This window comes from Bubalus kerabau, chromosome 2 (genome assembly GCF_029407905.1).
Source record: "Bubalus kerabau isolate K-KA32 ecotype Philippines breed swamp buffalo chromosome 2, PCC_UOA_SB_1v2, whole genome shotgun sequence".
Taxonomy (NCBI): Eukaryota; Metazoa; Chordata; class Mammalia; order Artiodactyla; family Bovidae; genus Bubalus; species Bubalus kerabau.
Window position 1 is genome coordinate 142,607,787 of NC_073625.1, and position 22,664 is coordinate 142,630,450.

Below are 22,664 nucleotides of genomic sequence, written 5' to 3' on the forward strand. Positions count from 1 at the left end.
ATTTTCCTTTTTTTTTAACACTTCATCATGTTCTTTCTCTGTAATACATGCCAGTCATCTGGTCATGCTTTAGCAAATGATGGGCCAAGATGTCTCTTTATATCCCATCAGTTCACTGGGCTTTGAAATTCCTGTATATAAGAACTCCTTCTCCACTTGTTTTCTCTGCTCTACACTGATACTTTTTTTTCTTTTTATTTGAGTTATTGTATATGAGCTCTCATATAACTATTTAGAGAGTTTACAGCTCTGTTCCCATCTTTCCTTAGTTTCTGTTTATCTCTCTTAAGATTTAGCATGAAGCAGACCTGGCAGGAAATAGGAAAGAGCTCGTTTGAGTTCTCATTCTTCCGCTTCCAGGCTGTGTGACCCTGCAGTGTCCTAGCCTTCCTGGGGTATTGCCTACCCATCTGTACTTTCTCTCTCAAAGTTGGGAGGATCCTGGGCAATCATGTGTGTGAATGTGCCATTGAAACTGTAGGCACTCTACAACTGCAAATGAAGTAGTCAACATATTTCTATTTTGCTCCAAAGGCTGTTGTTGCCCACAAGGAATAAGTGTTTTGCCTCTGTTGTTTCTGGTTGGGATTTCACATGAGCAGGTCACATGCATCTCCCATCTCCTCCCCTTACCTCTCTCCAGTGATGGATACACATTTGTTCATTTCTCATCTCAGCCTGCTAAAGATTGGCCTCCGTACTTTTAAGTTGTCCATTCACACAAGGATCTATACTTCTCTTGTGCAAACCTTGGTTAGGAGTAGATCTTGGTAAAGTACCCCAGGGCCTTATCTTTGACAAGACTACATTTCAAGCATTCCCTAGGAATGAATGAGGGCAGGAGGAGAAGGACGTGACAGGATGAAATAGTTGGATGGCATCCCCGACTCAATGGACATGAATTTGAGCAAACTCAACCAGGAATGAGTGTTTCCTCTGTCCTCCAAGGTGCCCCAGAGAAGGGATAGCCCCAGCCTTGCTCAGTAACCATCTGCCCATGTGGTTTTGCCAAAAGGCAGCATGACTCACCTCTTCATGCGCCCAGTGAGTGCAGGGTCAGAATACCTAACGAGGACTTAAAGGTCCTTGAACTTCTTTCTCTTAACTTCTTTCTCTTCCTCCAGCACTGCCAATAAAGACAGAAATCAAATGTTTTGTCCACTTAGAGGGGAAAATTTCCCATACAGTTGTGTTCAATTCACCATATACTAGCTCTTAAGCAGGACTTCGAAGACCTACATAGATTCCCACAGACCCTACAGTCATATACTTAAAAAAGTGCTATTAAAACACACCCATATGACAGTAAATATATTTTGTTGTCAACATTTTAAAAACTACTTCTATGATTTTGTTTTGAAATCTCTCAGCAGATAACATTTCTTGTTGCTCTGTGAGACATTAGAAGCTGTAAATTGTTTTCAAATGTACAAAACAATGTAACAATTGACATTGATGTTATGTTTATACTTGTATACATGTTTCAACATGGTTACTTATTTTGAAAATTTTTTTAAATCTTGTAATCAACACGTTTATTTTCAGGTCTTCTGTTACCCACTGGGTAACAAAGTCCTGCCTGGAGTGGAATGTTATTTCTGAGACCACAGTTATTTTTTATTTTTCCCTGTAATAAATAATATAGCATTTCTGCAGAAGTGATTCAAACCTATTCAAAGTTATTTTAGTTTTGATGGTAAAATGATTCTTTTAATAAGAAAAAAACCTGATTCTATGGTAAAATTGATCTTTCCTTCCTAATGTAGTTCTCTATATTTGTTGATAATCCCATCAAGTATGAACTCCTTTCTAACAGATGTCTTCTGTTGTTATGGAATGGCATCTTGACATTCTTTATACAATGCTACTAGAACACTTTTTTGGTGGTACTTAAGATATTTACATCTTCTTGGTAGCAGGAGGTTGAAGTGAAGACTCATTTTTTTTAAATCATATCATAAAAGGAAGCTTGAAATATATCTCCATTGAAACCCAGGTTTTAATCACATATATTCTTAATCTGGGGAAAAACACCTCTTTTGTCTCACTCAGTGTTCAATTAGTAAACATAAGATGTGATGAATCAGGAGCAGACCTTTGTCCATCTGAAATGGTTACTAGGATGTTTAATTTGGTATCTTTACTCCAGTATTCACACTGTTCCTTTGGTGCAAAAGCAACAGTGTTATCTTCCTGAAGACTTCAGGACAAGATTTTCTTGAGACAGAGTAGCCTGACGCCTCACTGTTACACTTATACAGATTTTCAGATTCTTGGGACAAATTCCAACCTAGGAAATCTCATCACATTGGGTTCATCCTGAAATAATCTGCAGAGTGTAACAATAGATTATTCATACCATATATTTTATGATGGTAAAGACTGAAACATATTGATGGTAGGATTTAGTATGTAAATGAACTGAGAGAAGGCATAGGCAATGTTACTAGAAATACATTAGTGATATCCACACACAAATTGTGGTGCTGGAGAAGACTCTTAGGAGTCCTTTGGACAGCAAAGAGATCAAACCAGTCGATCCTAAAGGAAATCAACCCTGAATATTCATTGGTAGGTCTGTTGCTGAAGCTGAAGCTCCAATACTTTGGCCACCTGATGCGAAGAGCCAACTCACTGGAAAAGACCTTGATGCTGGGAAGGATTGAGGACAGAAGGAGAAGGGGGTGACAGAGGATAAGATGGTTGGATGGTATCATCAACTCAGTGGACATGAGTTTGAGCAAACTTAGGGAGATAGTGAAGGACAGGGAGGCCTGGTGTGCTGCAGTCCATGGTGTCGCTAAGAGTCAGACACGACTTAGCAACTGAACAACGGTATCCACACATGACTAATCAGACCCATTAACTGCCTGGGAAAATCAGCATCCCTCTTGGTGCCCCACTCATTTCTAACAATGGTTTTAGGGCGTATGTGGCCCACGTTCCTATTAGAGACAAAGGTGCTTCCTTTCCTGGAGGTTTGTTGCTGGCAGTTGCCGAAAGAATTCTACATCTCAAAAATGCTTTCTTCGTTCTTGGAGATCTTTGGGGACAGACTTTTCGGCTGTTGTTTCTAACGTACTGTTTCTGAATGTGGGTTTAAAACAATCTAAATAAATTTTACAGCTAAAAAAATAAGAGTGGCAGGTATCTTAACTTCCTTACAATATTTGGTTTGTAAATATCTGGTAATAAGTGGCTACAGTTTGGATAAACAATTATATATCTGAAGATGAATTGAACCTCTTGGATTTCTGACCTCAGACTGCAATGGTTTGAATATTGAAAGGTACCTATACATGTGATTTTTCTGTTTAATGATCTTCCCTAGAAATAAGAAAATGACTAATATTTGACTAATTCCGGTGGTATAGAAATAGTCATGGAGAAGGCAATGGCACCCAACTCCAGTAATCTTGCCTGGAAAATTCCATGGATGGAGGAGCCTGGTGGGCTGCAGTCCATGGGGGTCGCTAAAAGTCGGACACAACTGAGCGACTTCACTTTCATTTTTCACTTTCATGCATTGGAAATAGAAATGGCAACCCTGTTCTTGCCTGGAGAATCCCAGGAATGGAGGAGCCCAGTGGGCTGCCATCTATAGGGTTGCACAGAGTCGGACATGACTGAAGTGACTTAGCAGTAGAAATAGTCATATTCTTCTCAAAGAGTCTAGTATTTGGAAAAACAATACGTTGCATGCCTTGGTCTCAGTTTATCTAGGGCTATCTTTGCAGGACTTTCTGTTTGTGTTCTCATCTCAAAGCTGGCTTTGTTCTTTCCTTTTGCTCAACACAATAGCTAAACAATTATTGCTGATGTAATACTTTTTACACACACATACTTCCACAAAGGATACATGTTCTGGTTTATATCCCTGGTTTTTTGCTGATTATCTTATTTGGTGTGTGGTAAGCTTCTGAGACATGGAATTTCAAAACCAAAGTCAACTGGATATCAATTGCACATACATGCACAGCCATGGCCAGGGGAGAGGTGTTCCGATGACTCTTGTGTAGAGGCAGAAGGGTGGTTTCCTCTATTGTAGCACATCTTAACATGTTAACATGTTTGTAGTTAATTTGAGAGTTTTAAAAATAGACTTACTTTGTGTATGAGACTGAGTCTGCCTCTAGGAATATTCAGAATAGGATGGGAAAGAAGAGACCTTTTGACTTTTTATTTCAAATCAGGAAGTAAAATGAATAAAGGATCTTAGGTGTTACATACAAATATGTCTTGAGGACCCACATGTGGGTTCCATAACAGGCTATTACAACACAAAGGTAGTGAGTCAGCAGAAGAGAGTTAATGGGCATCAGGGTGGAATTCTTGCCCCAGTGGGTTTGGAAATGACAACTGTCAAATTGACCCTGAAGAAATAAAGGACAGGACAAGGTGGATCTGGAGAAAAGTGCTAGACCTTTTAAAGCTGTTGAAGATTTTAAATCACGTCTTGCAGTGTACATTTTGTTTATCTACATTTTTCTTTATAATTTGTCCTCTGCCACAGATTGTCTAAGGGTGACTTTTGCCTATAAAGATAGCCTTCCCGGGTCCTTTGAGCCTTCCCTGTGAAGCACTTCTGTTCAGTTATCTCCTCTGGGCTGAGAAAGACTCTGAAAAAAAAGGGAGTGGCAAGGGAATGAAGTGTCCAGAGGGCTGGAGAGGAGAGGAGAAGCAAGAACAAGCGCCATGTGTGGAAATACAGGCAGGAGAGAGGGAAGAGAGAGAGAGTGGAGTCCAGGCTGGAATGGCAAAAATGCAGCGAGGCAGTGCAGTTCAGGGAACAGGAAGGGAGACACCTACAAAGAAAAGGCCCTCAAGAGAGAACAAAAAGATACAGGAAGTCAGTTTAAGACAAGCCATGCTCATTGAGCAAGACTCCCACTTGCCCATGAGTAGGGCGCAGGAAGCGATGGAGGGCGAGTGCGCTCGGCACATCCTCTTTTCAGCCCTTCTGTGTTCTTCCCTGTCCTGTCTCATTTGTCAGCTCAAAGCAATTTTCTGTTTTCCCCAAGCAATTGTAATACCTGACATAGTTGCCTCTCTCCCTGACTGAGCCCTGGATTTGTGACCAATCAACAGGACAGTGCTCCAGCTGATGCATGAAAAACTCTTAAAAAGCAGGTCCCAAATTCTCAGCCAATAGAATAGCACGAGATAATGGGCAATGGAAGGGTGAAGCCTTAAGTATTCTATGTGTTTTCCATGCTATTATTTACTCTGACAGAAAAGAGCTTTCTGCAGATTTTTGATGCAGAGCAGATAGAGCTTCGACTTTCTAAGATGATTTGATTGGAGGGATGCAAAATGGCTGTGCAGGTGACTACACAAAATCCTGACTAGGAAATAAATCAGTTTCTATCCATTGAAGCACTTTTTGTTTGTTTGTTTTCTAGGTAGAAGAACGGTCAAGGCTCAACCGGCAGAGTTCACCTGCCATGCCTCACAAGGTTGCCAACAGGATATCGGACCCCAACCTGCCCCCACGGTCGGAGTCCTTCAGCATCAGTGGGGTTCAGCCTGCTCGGACACCCCCCATGCTCAGATCAGTTGATCCCCAGGTACAATGTCCCTTCATTCCACTGGGTTTTTCAAAAAGATGTACAATAAAGTCTAATAAAAGTATCAGGGAATAGTAACATGGATTTGGGTATGAGACCAGCCAAATCATGGCTTTTCCTATCAAATCTCTAGTAAGATAGGAGACCCCCCTGAATGTGCAAGACAGAGGGAGAAGAGAGAAGGAAAAAAGCACCATTCTTAACTTTAAGCTAACTGCAAAGTCACTTCTTGGTAAATTGGCCTCTCAAGAGACCCACAGAAGCTCCTGCTAGTCCAGAACAGGCATCCTGTGAGTTGAAATTACCAAAGCTAAAATTTATGTAGACCTCTTTGTGACCCCATGGACTGTAGCCCACCAGCCCCCTCTGTCCATGAAATTCTCCAGTAAAAATACAGGAGTGGGTAGCCATTCCCTTCTCCAGGGATCAAACCCAGATCTTTGGCATTGTAGGCAGATTCTTTACCACCTGAACCACCAAGGAAGCTTGATGTGTCTATAAACTGTTATATTATCTTCTGTTCCTTGGAATTTTGACATGAGCCTGAAACTGGAAAAGTTAAATGGACTAGATGAAGTAAAATTGTGTTTTCTAAGCCAGTGCTTTTAAAAATGTGGTCCCTAGGGCAGCAGGATCAACATCACCCAGAAACTTGGTAGAAATGCAGATTCTCGGGCCCAACCCAGACTACTGATCAGCCACTCTAGGGGTGGGGCTGGAAGTCTGTGATTTAACAGCCTCCAGGTGATTCTGATACACTTTGAAGTTTCAGAACCACTGTTTTAAGCTATTTGGAAAAGAAAAGATTTATTCGCTTTTAGATAAGTGGGAAGTTTCTGGAAGTTTTAGAGGAATTTTTTAAATTGTGTATACCAAAAATGAAGTAGGAATTGAGATGTAGGATGAAATTTCATAAAAAAGAAAGGTTACACAGCAGTTTTCACCTAAACGTCTTAAGTTTCTTCCAGGTGTCCCCCTGTGTCAGCACTCCCAGAGATATTCTGAGGGCACCTTTGATATATGTAATGCTATTTGAACTGGAGTTTCAGAGCAGATACAATCAAGAATTCTTGATTTTAAGTTTGCCTTTAGTATATGAGGTCCAAAATTCTTCAGTACTAGCCAAATTAGCTTATCTTGCGTTTTTTGTTTTTATTTGTACATAATGAGTTCAGGCCTAAGCATCCATGGGTTCAAAACACACAAAGTTCCTCTTTAAAAACCCCAACTTTGACCTTTTAGGCAATTTTTTCCCTGTAAAAGGAGAGAGTAGAGAGAAAACTTAAGAAACTATGTGAAAGTGACTAGGAAATGAAACTGTTGATATCCTGTGACAGACAGCTAATTGAATTAAGCATTCTTCAGGAGCTTCAATTTTTGTTTTTGTTTAAGGGACTCTTTCAAAGTAGGTTTGTGTTTTGTACTGCATATTTTTTTAATTTATTTTATTCAAGTATAGTTAATTTACACTGTTGTGTTAGTTTCTGCTGTACAGCAATATGATTCAGTTACACATATATATACACATTCTTTTCCACAATCTTTTCCACTATGATTTATCACAGGGTATTGAGTATAGTTCCCTGTGTTATACGGTAGGACCTTGTTATTTTTGCATTCTATATATAATAGTTTGTATCTGCTAATCCCAAACTCCCAGTCCATCCCTTCCCCACCCCCTCCTCTTGGCAATGACAGGTCTGTTCTTATGTCTGTGAGTCTGTTTTGTAGATAAGTTCATTTGTGGCATATTTTAAGTTCCACATATAAGTGTTACCATATGGTATTTATCTTTCTCTTCTTGATTTACTTTACTTAGTGTGATAACCTCTGAGTCCATCCATGCTCCTGCAAATGGCAATATTTCATTCTTTTTTATAGCTGAGTTGTATTCCATTGTGTATATGTGTGTGTGCGTTTGTGTGTGTATGTATATGTATACATATATACATACATACCTCATTTTCTTTATCTATTCATTTATCAGTGGACATTTTGGTTCTTTCCATGTCTTGGCTATTGCAAATCATGCTTTTATGAACACTGAGGTACCTATTTGAAGACAGGCTTTGTTTTTGTGTTAATGCTTAATATATTTAATGATATTTAGCCTTAATATGGACTTCCCTGGTGGCTCAGAGGTAAAGAATCTGCCTTTGATGCAGGAGATGCAGGTTCGATCCCTGGGTCAGGAAGATCCCCTGGAGAAAGAAAAGGCAACCCACTCCAGTATTCTTGCCAGGAAATTGCCATGGACAGAGGAACCTGACAGGCTATAGTCCTAGGGTTCGCAAAGAGTCGAACACAACTGAGCACACACCTACACAACCTTAATATAAATTTGATTGGTTGCAGTTCTGTTCTCGTTGAAGCATACACTCAACTGAAGTGGACTTTGAAGATTTCCTTGGATCTATAGTTAGCAACATTCCAGGCTCCCGAATCAAGAGGCTCTGAAGAGTCTGGGGCAAGGCTGCTCCAGAGATAAGACCTCAAGCGCAGGAGGAACAGGGCCAGGCTGGTGGAAGAGGGCTGTGGAGGTGTCCTCTAGCAGTCTGGGCACTGAGATTTCAGACCAAAGAGAGTCTGATAGGTGCCTGGTACAAAGCAAATACTAGATTAATGTTTATTGAATTAACAGTTTAATTTAGAAAATACTCTAGATGTTCTCCCAGCCAGGATTGATTGACCGCCTTCAATATGCCAGGCATGGTGCTAGACTCAGAGAGAGGAAGTCTGATGTGGCTCTTGTCTCCTGGGGGCTTCCCTGCACATTGGAGGAAAAGATAGGCTCACATGAGCACGAACAAGGACGTGTGAGGGGTGAAGGGTTCTCCGAACTATGGGTGGTCATGATTTGTCTTAAAAAGCAACATTTCTACCTAAAGTCTGCATTTCTTCCCTGCATGAACGATATCAATACATGCCAAATTGTGAGACTTGCAACTCTAAAACAAACATCCTAGTGTTGTGAGATATATAATATCCTAGGTGGTAAGAGCCAGCTCACCAGAAAGCAGGATCACATAGCAGTTAGGCTGTGGAGTTACAACCTGGAAACTAGAATTAGGCGTATGTGTAGGTTACAGTCCAGTCTCTGGCACATGTTGGCTGTGAAATCTAGGTTGTCATTTACCTTCTCTATACCTTAAATTCCCATGGGTAAAATGAGAAGAATAATTGTGTCCAGCTCATGGTATTTAATGAGTTCATAAGAAGAAAGATGTTGAGAGCAATTCTTGTTTCACAGAGCACTCTCTGAAGTCCAAGTTAGGAGGTTGAAAGGAGGAAGTTTGTATGATCAGAAGTGCTTGTAAATGTATTTCTGGCCAATAAATGTTCACTGAAATCATTATTATCATGACACTTATTTCACTGACTTCTTAACAGTCCCAAGTCCATCATTTAACTCTTTGCCAGCAAGTCTGGTCCAGCCCTCCAGCTCTAAAATAGGAAATTTGGGAGAGCTTTGAAAAGCATGCTGCAAAGAGCTTCTATGGGCTCCATGTACTCTGATTCTTTCTCCCTAAAATTTTATCCTCCCTTCCCATGAAATCCTAGTTGATCTGCATTTCCCTGGTGATTCAGATAGTAAAGAATCTGCCTGCAATGTAGGAGACCCAGGGTTGATCCCTGGGTCAGGAAGATCCCCTGGAGAAGGGGATGGCCACTCCAGGAATCACTGCCTAGAGAATCCCGTGGACAGAGGATCCTGGCGGGCTACAGTCCCTGGGGTCACAAAGAGTCGGACCCAAGTGAGCAACTACTACTACTACTTCTAATAATGCTGCTGTGATGTTGGTTTGATGCTTAGATCCCGCATCTGGTAGCAGTGAAATCCCAGGGACCTGCCCTGACCGCCTCCCAGTCGGTGCATGAGCAGCCCACGAAGGGCCTGTCTGGGTTTCAGGAGGCTCTGAATGTGAGCTCTCACCGCGTCGAGATGCCACGCCAGAACTCAGATCCCACCTCTGAAAACCCACCTCTCCCCACTCGCATTGAGAAGTTTGACCGAAGCTCTTGGTTACGACAGGAAGAAGACATTCCACCAAAGGTAACATTACTGGAGTTTTTATCGTCATCTCTATCATTGTCATCAACGTTTATTATTACTATTACTATTACTGTTATCATTATTATTACCCCTGTTGCAGACCATTCATAGTACCAAAGAACATGATAACACAGCACCGTCCCTTCTAGCATTTGTGTTGGTCCCTCCTCATTCCCAGGCTAAGACTTGGATTGTCATTCATCATCTCTGATCTCCATTTTCCCCAGAGAAATGGAGGCTCTGGTAGACTGAATGACTTGAAAACATATATCCTGTATCCAGAATTAGAACTCCCAACTCCAAGCCTTCCAAACTATTCATTAATACTATCCATCTTGAGAAATAGCATAATACGGATATTCTCATTGATGACTTAATCTATACCTAGACAAATTTAAAATTTCCAGATTAAAAAGTAAAGAATTTGTTTATTTCTATTTTTGATAGCACAAAGTGAAACCACATTACAGGTGTTCAGAAAATAGTAATGCTCTTAGAATATGTTAGTTGGTTCCACTAAGGAGAGCTCCCTCTAGGCCAGGTTGTACCGAGGATTAAATTGTAGGGTGAAATGACCAATTGTTCCACTGGCTTGGTTCCATTTGTTTTGTTTTTGCCTATACCAAGCTGTTATACATTCCAAAATGTCCTAACACATGGCTGTGCATCTCACTACAGACAACCTGAAGTATTTCAAAACACTGGAGAAATGTTGCATCAGATTCTTCCTGGTTCAGGATTCCCTTTCTCCTGAACTTAGCTGAGGAGCCAGGGCAAATGGAAATCCTCACAGTTTCCATAGATCCATACCATTATTGATTCCAGAAAAACAATAATACTTTTTATCCAAATGTTTTCAAATATTTTTCCTCATCTTCCTCTCAAAAAAATTTCCATGATTTTGCAAATGAAATTGGCTGATAGGTGGCTTTTTTGTTGTTCTCGTCTTGGGCATGGCATCAGGCAAGGTTATTTGTGGAGCAAAGTTCAATCTGAAAAACCGGATGTGCAGAGGAGCAGACAGGAGAGCTGGGGAGACATTTGAGGTCATTGGTCCATTCTCTTCAAACATGCAGGCACACATTTATAACTCTGGAAGAAAAACTTTAGATCAATACAAAGGTTTTAGGTTTTAATGATTCATTAGACCCTCTCTACAACTATTTCAGGTGACCAAATACAAAAGGAAAAATAGCAGTAATATTTAACTGAGCAGGTGGGAGCACTGATTTGGTCATTCTGCATCACTTCACTGACTCATCTTTCTAGGTCTTTATCTTAAAATGTTTTATAATAACCAAGAAAACTTGTATTCATTGTAAATATTCTTTAACATATTAAGCAATAATATCAAAACAAAGCATAAATTTAAAATATCTAGTACAAAATATCAGATTGGTCAGAAAGATCGTTCTGTTAGTAGATATATTATTCAATGATATTCTTGGTGAAAATGAAAAAAAGTTTGTCTTACTTTTACTTTTAGAACCAAATGAACTTTTTGGCCAACCCAATATAAATCCACTTTAAAAGGACCTCCAAAAAAGAAACATCAAAGCACCCGAAGAATGTTTAGCCCACCTAGCTGTCACATTTTCATTTCCTGGTCACTTTTCATAAAGTAAATTTCTCTTCTGCTCTCCCCTCATGTTGAACTCCTTTGGTGCGCTTCACAGTATTCAATTTCATTAGAAAATGTTTTATAAATTGTGGCATACTTGAATTTACCTAAGTCCCTTGACCAATAAGCTAATGATACAATTTACTACTGTACTTCACAGTCTAACTGGTACTCAACATAGTTTTTTGAAGGCCTTCCAGCAGTTTCATTATTAATCCTATTTTTTTATTACATTTGCAAATTGACCTCCGGAAGCACAGTGTTAGGAGTTTGTTTTGAATTAGCAATTGCAAGTTGGTTAGCAAGTGGAAACATTTAGGACCTACTGCAGTCATTTCTCTGAGCTCACTGAGCTTATGTCCCAAGTTCTAGTCTGATACCCTATTTTCTCACCAGATTTCATAGTTTCCTTATCTGTTTATCAGTTGTGCTGTGAGTTAAAAATGGAACTCCATTTATCTGGATGACCGTCATCAGATGCAGTTTCCAATGGCCAACTGAGCTCATGATACCCCAAAGACATTTCTGGTGTCCACCACTCTTGTGCCAGCAAAGGAGGGCCATTATTTTAACCCAGTACGTCAAAGTAATTCACTTGCTCTGTTTCTAAATTTGTTTTTAACATTGAAGGCAGTACTCATTAATGGTTGCTAAAACGTGCCTCATTGCCTTTCCTTTGATTTTATTTAGGGAGTTAAGTATTTCTTTGAGATGTTTCTTTCCTGTTTCTGATCATTCCATGTCTCCTGGCGGCTCTTAGGAAAGGAGTAGGCTGCATTTCAGGCAGTACCACATGGAAGTTATTTTATGGAAAATATTGCTGAATTCTGGTTTCCTTTCAGGTGCCTCAAAGAACAACTTCTATATCCCCAGCATTAGCAAGGAAGAATTCTCCTGGAAATGGTAGTGCTCTGGGACCCAGACTAGGATCTCAACCCATCAGAGCAAGGTAAGGGAAGGGAGATGGATAAGGTGAAGGGAAGAGCCCCACCTGCCATTGCCATTACTGCTTTCCTAAAAAACTATCTTTGTTCTTTTTTCACTTCTGAGGCATGTTGACTGGCCACCCGGACTGTAAATTTTGGTGGGCCAGAGGCAAGTCTTTTATTTCTTCAGTAGCCTTTCACAGAAACCAGTGTGTAGTGTGGGCTCATACATGAACGAGCAAATGAATCACAGAATCAATGCAGAAGCCAATCTGGCTTACCTTATTTGGCAGGTTTTCAAATGTGAGAGTAAAACTACAAATAAAGTCTGGGTGTGGTACCCCTGACCATTAACCTCAGAGACCCTTTGATGAAGCCAGCCAAACAAAGTGGCCTAATCTGAGATGATTTTTAGCATCAGGTCAAGAAACGTGCCCTGTGGCTCTGTGGTGACCTAAATAGAAAGGAAATCCAAGGAAGACAGTATATATGTGTGTATGTGTGTCTGATTCACTTTGCTATGCAGTAGAAATTAACACAACTTTGTAAAGCAACTATACTCCAATTTACACATGTACACCCGTGGCGGATCCATGTATGGCAAAACCACCACAATATTGTAAAGTAATTAGCCTCCACTTAAATAAATTTATATTAAAAAATAATAATAATAAATTTTTAAAAAAGAAAGAAATATGCCCCGAGGACTATTGAGACAGTAGAAAGTAATTAGCAAAGAGGACTTCCCTGGTGGTACAGTGGTTAAGAATCAGCCTGCCAATGCAGGGAATCCAGGTTCAATGCCATACCTGGTCTGGAAAGATTCCACATGCCTTGGGGCAACTAAGCCCATGCACCACAGCTACGGAGCCCATGTTCTAGAGACTGTGAGCCACAACTGCTTAAGCCTGCAGGCCTAGACCTCATGCTCCACAACAAGAGAAGCCACCACAGTGAGAAGCCCGTGCTCACCACAACTAGAAAGAGCCCCAGCAAAGCAATGAGGACCCAACACAGCCAAAAAGAAAGAAAGAAAATAATTGGCAAAGAAATGCTATAGTGACCAGCTGCAGAGCTGTCCTAGTTTGGCAAATTGCAGAAGGACTAGTTCTCATGAGGAAGTCATCTCTGGCATTATGGAGTGTCAGTGAAATACAGTGATGCTCCCACTGTTGCTCTTTGCTCTTCTGGAATTTTTTACCAACCGTGTATATTCCTACAATCAGGAAGTTGCATCCACCTACTGGTGGGTGTAGAGGTCTGAAGAGAAGCTGGAAAATAAACAATATCCTTACAGTATCAGCAGATTTTATGGGGTAACAGATGCTGTTTGTTGCTGTCGTTCATCAAACTCCCCTCACATGTTTCATGAGTACACTCCTTTTTAGGATCAGCTGAAATAGCAAATGGCCTCTGTTGAGACTATAAAAAGGAACTTAGGGGTACTGTTTTATTCTTCATTGTGTTCGTAAGAGGACAGTCTCTTGCTAGTCAAAGAGAAAGAGAGACTGGAAATGAAGGTTATGACTATTTGTACAGATCCTAAAATATGGAATGCTATGAAAAGCCTTAGGAAGGGGTCAGTCTGTAAATAAGACAGAACCGTACTAAGATCATTCATCTCTGGAGGGCGAAGAAGCTACATTCTGAGTGGAGTTGCCAGTTGCAGAAGCTCTGAATGAGCCATTTTTGCCCAGCAGCTTGTCAGGTTCACGCTGAGCTTGGTGTTGTGAGCAGGACTGAGCACACCTCGTGTGGACTGTGACCAGGGAGCAAAAGGAATGTGAGGCTGGATTGCCAGCCTGAACTTTACCAGTCCTCCTCTCCAAGCGATAATAAGCCTCCAGTTATCAGGGCTTCTTGCTCCTTTGAACCCTGCCTTCTAGGCTGTGTTCATGAGATAAGTTGTTTAGAATTTTAGTTTCTGTACATCAAGCATCATTTCAACTTTAAGTCTTTTTCCCTCTATCAACCCAAAAGAAAGAGAATTGTCTTTCTCTAGTCAAATAAAAAGCAGTCCTTTGTTCCCTCTGAAATACTAATTTAATGACATTAAGGCTCCAAAATAACTGATAAATTGTCATGCATGCATGCTCAGTCGCTTCAGTTGTGTCCAGCTCTTTGCGACCCCATGAACTAGAGCCTGCCAGTCTCCTCTGTCCGTGGGATTCTCCAGGCAAGAATACTGGAATGGGTTGCCATGCCCTCCAACAGGCGATCTTCCCGACCCAGGGATCAAACCCAAGTCTCCTGCATTGCAGGTGAATTCTTTACCTGCTGAGCCACCAGGGAAGCCCAATAAATGGTCAGTGGCTTGCAAAACATGTGCTTTTCCCTTGGAACCTCTTAAACATTGTATTTTGTCCAAAGAAAGGAGATCTTGTGAATACAGCTAACATTTTTCTGCTTACAGAGAAGGTAGGGAGGAAATGAACTTAGCGGTAATAATTATTTACCTGCAATGAAAATCAAAAGCATTGCGGGGGTGGGGGGGGATGGAGAATCCCCATCTCTGCCATGTAGAACAATCCTGCTTCTTTCTATTACATATCTCTAAGTGACCAGCACTTAAAGATGTGACACAGACTCTGCAGCTCTAGATTGAATTGCATTTTGAAACGTTTCGGGATTTGGTGTATTTATTGTGCTGGAGATGGCTTTAGTTCACCTCTGTTGTATAATAAAACATGCCGAGATGTGGTGGCTTGAAACAGTAACTATTTATGATTTCTCACCATTCTATGGCTTGACTTCAACATTGTCCTGCTGGTCTCACCTGAGCTGGCTTACGCAGCTGCACTGCAGTGACGGGTCAGCTGTACCTTCTTGGGGTTTTTCATCCCCAGCTTCTTGACTGGTGATTGCAGGACAGCCTCTCAAGAGGGAAAAGCCCAGTATACAGTTGGAGGAGAATTGCTTTACAATGTTGTGTTAGTTTCTGCTGTGCAACAGTATGAATAGGCTATATGTGTACATATGTCACCTCCCTCCCTCCCTAGTCCGTCATCACAGACCACGGAGCAGCTTCTCACTGGCTATGTGTTTTACACATGGTAGTGTCTATATTTTAGTGCTAGTCCTTATTTCAGCCCACCCTTCCTTCTTCCCTCCGCCATGTCCACATGACATGTCCATCCTCTACATCTGCATCTCTATTCCTACCCTGAAAGTAGTTTCACCTGCACCATTTCTCTAGATTGCATACATACATGTTAATATACAATACGTGTTTTTCTCTTTTTGACTTAGTTCGCTTTGTATAACAGACTCTAGGTCCATCCACGTCGGTACAGATGATCCAATTTTGTTCCTGTTTATAGCTGAGTCACATTCCCTTGTATATATGTACCATATCTTCTTTACCTGTTCATCTGTTGATGGACATTTAGGTTGCTTCCATATCCTGGCTGTTGCAAATACAAGCACTTTTGAAGCTTTTGCTTCCATCATCTTTGCTAATGATGTGATTCATCAATAGTGGGGGGTGGGGGGATTACTGTGAAAAGACAGAGATTATCCTATTTTCTATTGGTTCTAATAAAGTCCTTATAGATTTTTTGGTACCATTTGTCAGATAACTGCCCATCCATAAAGCCATAAAAAGGTTGCTTTTAAATATTTTTGTCCTTTGCAATACCGTATGGACTCCCAAATGCCTTATACTGTCAAGGTGAACTGGTGAGTTTAAATTATGATTTGATTTGTTCATTTTTTAAATTTCTGTTTTAAAACCTCCCATGCATTTTAACATTTAACTTTGATTCATGTGTTCTTTTAAAACAAATTAAAATTTGATTAAGCAAATACATTCAGAGTATGAAAAATTTTAAATTAATCCAATAATACCCAGTCAAAACCCAATGACTGAATGCTTAATTTCAAAAAAAATAATTCTCGGGCCTATCCCAAACCTATCTGCTTCTGGCTGGTTTGTTCTCATTGGCTGTGTCATCAGAGAACAAAGGAAAATGAATGTGGGCAGGCAGCCAGTTAATTATAGACTTGGCCCAAATATTTGGGCCAAGAAATCACTTTGTAATCTTAATTTTCTGTTTAGACTTTTTTATATGATTCAAGTAAATGGAATAATTTTCTTTTTACTGTGTGTTTTATAAACCAAACAGCATTGTCTGCAGTATGTCAAATGTCTGAAACAAAAGTTAGCATTTAAAGAAATCTATATGAATGTTTTCAAGTTTTTACATATTTGGATCTGAATAGGATCAGTTAATACATAAAAAACACAGGAAATCTATTATTTCAGGGAATTGTTCCGAAATTGATCCCCTCTAAGAGCATTTATCTCAGGCACCTTGGCCCCAAGGCCAGATCAGGTGACACCATAGTAAGGAAGAAAGGAACATGGCAGTGTGACATTTTCTCAAAACACTCATATTTTACCAAAAAAAATAAATGAGGTAGAAAAGGCATTTAAAATTTTTCCCTATTTCTATGTGTGATTACATTGAAACTAAACACTTCTTTCAGACTCCAGCAGCAAAAATAGCAACCTATTAAGATCAGTACCCACACTGGTTAGCTCCAGTGGGGGGATGGGGGGGACAGACTTATGCTAATGAAACCCAGATCAGGGGTTTAATGCTCATGGGATCCAGTTAGCTTCACACCAAAAGAGGCCTGAGCCCCAGTCAGAGACGCAGGCTCATTCCAGCTGGTTCTGCTGATGCCCTGGCACCTCTGTCATCCCAGGACAGCCCTGGCCCAGGTCTTATCATCTAACGTGGCCGCAGCCTCCTGCCTAGTCAGCCTGCCTCTGTCCTGACCAGTCATTCATAAGCCAGCCCTGGGAGGCCCGTGTTTTTGCCTGGCTTTAAGAGAATTGCTATAGAAGCTTCCTATCCCAGGGTTTCCTACACAGACTTGGTACTCAGCCAGGATGGTGTCGTCTTTATACCAAGGAGCCCCAGGAAAACCCAGGTCTGTGTCTTTGCTCAGACTGTTCCCCTAGCCTTGCTGCTCACCCCTCTGAAGTTTAATCAAGTCCTTTCTCTTTCCCAACACCAGCACCAACCACTCCAGGCTGCATTACACTGCATTCCCCAGATGCTGCTACCATTTACAGACGCTCGCACAGTGTGTAGAGTTTTGCTTGCTGGCTGTGGTCTCCACTGCATATCTCATTGCTAGGATTTATGTTGTAACTTGACTGTCTGTCCTGTGACCTGGACTCTCCTCCATCTCTCATGTTCTCACAAAGGCAGGTGTTTAATGAAAGGTTTTGGCTAAATGATCAAAGAAGTACTGCATTCGAGCAAAGAGCTGGATCCTGCTACCACACGGCAACAACAAGGGAAAGTCCTCGGAGCTCACGGAACTCCATTCTCTCGATAGTTTTTTTTTTTTTTTTTTTTTTTCATACAAAGAACATTACATCTCTACAAAATGAGAACAGCCACCAAGAAACCTTACCCTTAATGTGTAATTAAAAAAAATTTTTTTTAGAATTTATTAATTATACATAAATAATTCCTGACCACTACTGTTTAATGAAAAGAGAACAGTAGGGAAGAAGTTATTATTTAGGAATTTAAATAGGATTATTTTTTGGAAAAAATGAAATATTGGAAATGTGAGATGTTGCAGAATTAGCATTCATTTATCATGCTATTCTACTTAGAATATTATATTAGATATACTATAGATATTTAGATATCTAAATATTATTATGGATAATCTAATAATATCTAATTATTATCTAGATAATAATTAGATATTCTCCAAATAGGAGGGAGGTTTTTTCTCTTATGGATCCAAATCTATCTCAATCAATTAAATGCTAATTACTACCCAAAGGAGTGCCATAAAAATACCAAGAATTTTGAAAGTTTTCCTGAAGTTTACCGACACTTTTTTCTGCAGTCAATTTTTACTGCTGGGTTGACTTAGCCACCCCTTTACCGTAAAAAAAATTGAAAGGTGAATATTGTCATAAAATCTACATTTATATTATCAAAATTAATAAATCATGAAGATATAGTTATGTTTACATTTTCCAGAATCACCAGCCATCTCTTCCACTAACCCAGTGTTTAAGGATTTTTGTAATTCAGCCAAATATTTTTGTTTTCCGAAAGAAATTATTTGGTTTAGTTGCTGCCATAACAATGCTATTTTGTGGCCAGATTTTTACGGGCCAAACTGCAAGTGTCTCAAGGGAGGGGACCATATTATTTTCACATTTACATGTGAAGCAGCTGACACCCAACACAGCACAGAGTGCCTGGTTCCCATTTGATATTCTCAAAATGAGCAGAGAAAAGTGAAAGCATAGTATTACATTTTAATGTGATAGCTCACTGCATGAAAATAATAGCACTATGACGACTCTGTTAGTGAAATTCTGTTTGGGGAACTGAAGACAATGAAATCATGGAGGAGCCTATGTTTCTCCCTTGGCAGGTGGATGGCAGTGGATAGGATCTTTGAATTTCAGATCTCACTAATTTGCCACTTAGGCCCAGCAGTACAGAAGTCTAGAGGGAAAAATGGAGAAGTCTATGGCTTATAACAGAGAAGGCAATGGCACCCCACTCCAGTGTTCTTGCCTGGAGAATCCCAGGGACGGGGGAGCCTGGTGGGCTGCTGTCTCTGGGGTGGCACAGAATCAGACACGACTGAAGCAACTTAGCAGCAGCAGCAGCAGCATGGTTTATAAATTTGAAAGGAAGAGCTTAGAAGAAACTTGGAAAATACAGCTTATTTTTATAACAAAATCCTAAAATCCTCTCAGTCTCCTCCCACCACCACTGCTCAGTGGCCTCCTCGCCTCTGCACCCCCTGAGGTCACCAAAAGTGGCCTTGGAGTCTGCTTCATGTTCCCATATTGCCCTGCGCTCACTGGAGGCACAGCATGAACAAAGACCGCTGTGTGTGTCTGGCGACACTGGCAGAGGACACGAGCTGGATCTTGTTCATTACTGTATCTCAAAGGTCTGACCCAGTGCCCGGTATAGACCAGCTGAGTGAATGAATAAATGCACTATTTTGGGAGTAGTAAAGATGTGAGAGTGAATAACAGAGTAGCGTTTATAACCAGTGGGGGCTTTTAGCCTGCCAATAGATAAACACTGTTCTTGGGTTTAGCACTTAATAATTATTTTCAAACATTCTTCCCTTTGCTAATAGCCAAGGTATATAAAGATTTCCTGCAAGAAATTTAAAAATGCAAAGATACCACTAGCTATGTGAGCTGAAAACTTAGGTGAGGAATTCTGAATAACAAATAAATGTGAATAAAAATTATTCTCCCTCAACAGTAATTTTTAAAAACTGCATTAAAACAGCAAAATATAATTTTTTGCAAGTGAGTTAGCTGTTCATAATAAAGACTGGTAAGAATTCAATGAGATGGGTAGTCTCATACACTGTAGTGAAAACCTGCTGTGTGTTTATATGTTCACATACATATATATGTGCACATGCATACCCCAGTTCATGCCCCTCCACCCAAGAATTCCAATTCCCCGAGAGATGTGAGTGAATATTTGTTTGCCTCTAGATGTTTATTTCAGTATTATGTGTCCCAGCAATATGTTGGAAGCACATAATAACAGAAGAATGGTTGAACTAATTCACCTATATAATGGACTACTATGCAGCCATTCGGAGAAGGCAATGGCACCCCACTCCAGTACGCTTGCCTGGAAAATCCCATGGACAGAGGAGCCTGGCGGGCTACAGTCCATGGGGTCGCTAAGAGTCAGACACGACTGAGCGACTTCACTTTCACTTTTCACTTTCATGCACTGGAGAAGGAAATGGCAACCCACTCCAGTGTTCTTGCCTGGAGAATCCCAGGGATGAGGGAGCCTGGTGGGCTGCCATCTATGGGGTCACACAGAGTCAGACACGACTGAAGTGACTTAGCAGCAGCAGCAGCATGCAGCCATTATTGTTTTTAGAAGCTGCTCAAAAGGCATTCAAAGGGGGAAAAAAGCAATATGCAAAATTGAATACACAGTGTGCTTCCATACATACAAAAGAAAAAAGACTAGAAGCGAACTTCCCTGGTTGTCCAGTGGTTAAGAATCTGCCTGCCAATACAGGGGACACAAGTTTGAGCCCTGGTCTGGGAAGATCCCACTTGCCATGGGGCAACTAAACCTTTGAGCTACAACTCACTGAAGCCCACTCTCCCTGGAGCCCGTGCTCTGCAGCTAGAGAAAGCCCGCACGCAGCAACAAAGACCCAGTGCAGGCAAAAAATAAAAAAATTGTTTTCTAAGACTAGAAGATAATATATCATCCAGTAAAAGACAGTTGAATATCTCTTGATGCAGAGATGGCATGCATTGCTCCCTTGTTTTTATCTTTTAATATTCTCTACTATTTTACAATGAGCATAGGAAAAGAGGTTTCAGAGCCAGCCTCCTTTGAAGATTCACCATTTCAGAGCTAATATGTTTGATGTGAGATGACCCAACAGTTGGGTCAAGAATTCATCCTGTCCAGATGTGGAATCTGGCCAGGAGCTCCACAGAAGACAGCATGACTGTCATTAACATTGACCCCTTTAATGCAAGGTCACATAGGCACTGTCTTCATCCCTTTGTACTGGGGGTGGGACCGGACTACACTTGTGTCTACCAGTGGCCAGTTCTTGAGAATGTAAGCCCCGTGCATCGCTGTCCCTACAGCAACCCTGACCTCCGGAGAACCGAGCCCGTCTTGGAGAGCCCCTTGCAGAGGACCAGCAGTGGCAGTTCTTCCAGCTCCAGCACCCCGAGCTCCCAGCCCAGCTCCCAAGGTGGCTCTCAGCCTGGGTCACAAGCAGGATCCAGCGAACGGACCCGGGTTCGAGGTAAAGCTTTCCCCTACCTTTCCAGGACGGCTTCTCTGGACAAGGAGTCAGATTACTTCCTGACTTCTGTGACTCCTGGTCCCGGTGTGGCCGCCACTGTGTGATGCCGAGAAGCCCCTTAACTCCACTCGGCTTCAGTCTCCTTAGGGCCGTGGACCACCATCCCCAGTCACGTGTGTGACATCAGTGTGGACCCAATCCTTTCTAATTGCAGATACCAGAATTCTCCAGGGAGATGGCAGAATACTGGTCTCATTTGAAAATGTAGTCATCAGACAGCTCAGTTTCCATTTCTGTTTGATTGCTTAGTTCGAGTTCCATGACCCATAAGTATCCTCTTCCCCTGTGTCAACAGCATTCAGAATACAAGGCATTTCTCAAACTAAACGTTAATAAAGGCTAATGTAGAATAAATATGCACTGGAGAGAAGATATAAAATCTTTGACTTTAAAAAATATACTTGACCCTTCTGGTTATTCCTATTAGTGAGGTAAAAATTAGCCTCTCTGACCATTTAATTCAAGTCATCCTTCATTATTTAGCTTTCAATAATGAGGAAGCTTGTGAAAAACATTAATGTGTCCAGCTAATTATACATGACAACCTATTGTTTCTAGCTAATCAAAATGTACTCTTTCTGCATAAACCTTCTTCAGAAGATAATTTTGCTTTCAAGAAATGAAGGCTGGGATTTTTTTAAGTGCAATTTGAAAACACTTAATACTCTGCCTGGTGAAAAGCACCAGTTTTATTCTTTCTTAGCCTCTTCATTAGACACAATCATTCTTTACCTCCTAATTTTTTTTTTTTAAGTGAACTCACTGTATGTCTATTTTGAAAAGGTGAATGTCAGACATACTGTGCTGTGTCTCTGAACTGGGGTGGGACTGGCCTGCAGCTGCCTCTTCTTACAATCTTCTGACATCCATGACAACCCAGAACTGTGTAGGCTTCTGTTGCTTTGATCCAGATATAGACTTACTAACTTTAGAAAAGTGCCATTCTCTTACCTTTTTTTCTGTTCATATAAAATAAAATAATATGTTTCATTAGAGCAAATGCTAAAGAAAATCCAAACTTAAGCATATCATTTTAATTCTCTGATCTGGTTCAGGTTCAGTTCTTAACTTCTTCCCTTTGACCTCTAGTTTTTCTGGGTTAAAAGCTAGTGTGTCCTACCCTGCTGTGTCCCTACCCAGGAAAAACCACTTTGAAACTAAACCAAAGAGTATCTCCCACCTGAGATTGCTTCTTCTCTAACCTGTAAGCTCATAAATCAGAGAGATGCTCTTCACTCTGTAGCAGCCCTCCCCCAACCCTTGCTCTATTCCAGGGCACATCCCCTTTATCACCAAACTCTCCTTCCCTCCCTCACCTCATTCTTTCTTCCTTAAAGGACCCAGACAGCTAACTCATCCTCCCCTCCCCCCGGCCCATTTAAAAATCATTCCCCCAAGTAAAACAAGTTTCTTTTTTTCCACAGCATTTCATCAAAATCACTTATCCTGATGGGAAAGTGGTAAAAGAAAAACTCAAACATAGAATAACTCAGACGCTGGTTTAACATGATAATTGAGAATAGGACTTTGAGAAATCAGACAGAATCCCAGCTCTGCCCATAATTTCAGTGTGACCTTGGGCTAGTTGTGTTACTTCTCTGTGTTCAACTGTGAAA

At 40.8% G+C, this 22,664-nt stretch overlaps 1 protein-coding gene and 1 long non-coding RNA gene across 10 annotated transcripts in view; one reads left to right on the forward strand and one right to left on the reverse strand.

Annotated features, from left to right (window-relative positions):
* TNIK (TRAF2 and NCK interacting kinase) overlaps window positions 1-22,664 on the forward strand; it is a 400,085-nt gene that overhangs the window by 330,396 nt on the left and 47,025 nt on the right. For all 9 annotated transcript variants that reach the window (XM_055569073.1, XM_055569075.1, XM_055569079.1 and 6 more), the window contains 4 exons: window positions 5,403-5,567; window positions 9,382-9,621; window positions 12,085-12,191; window positions 20,825-20,988. In XM_055569073.1, coding sequence (XP_055425048.1) covers window positions 5,403-5,567; window positions 9,382-9,621; window positions 12,085-12,191; window positions 20,825-20,988 — 676 coding nt within the window. The remainder of the gene's footprint in view (window positions 1-5,402; window positions 5,568-9,381; window positions 9,622-12,084; window positions 12,192-20,824; window positions 20,989-22,664) is intronic.
* On the reverse strand, window positions 10,579-22,301 carry LOC129643896 (uncharacterized). The gene is made up of 3 exons (XR_008710589.1): window positions 22,000-22,301; window positions 21,006-21,331; window positions 10,579-10,713 (listed from the first exon to the last, which is right to left on the reverse strand). It is a non-coding gene; the product is annotated as an uncharacterized LOC129643896 (long non-coding RNA).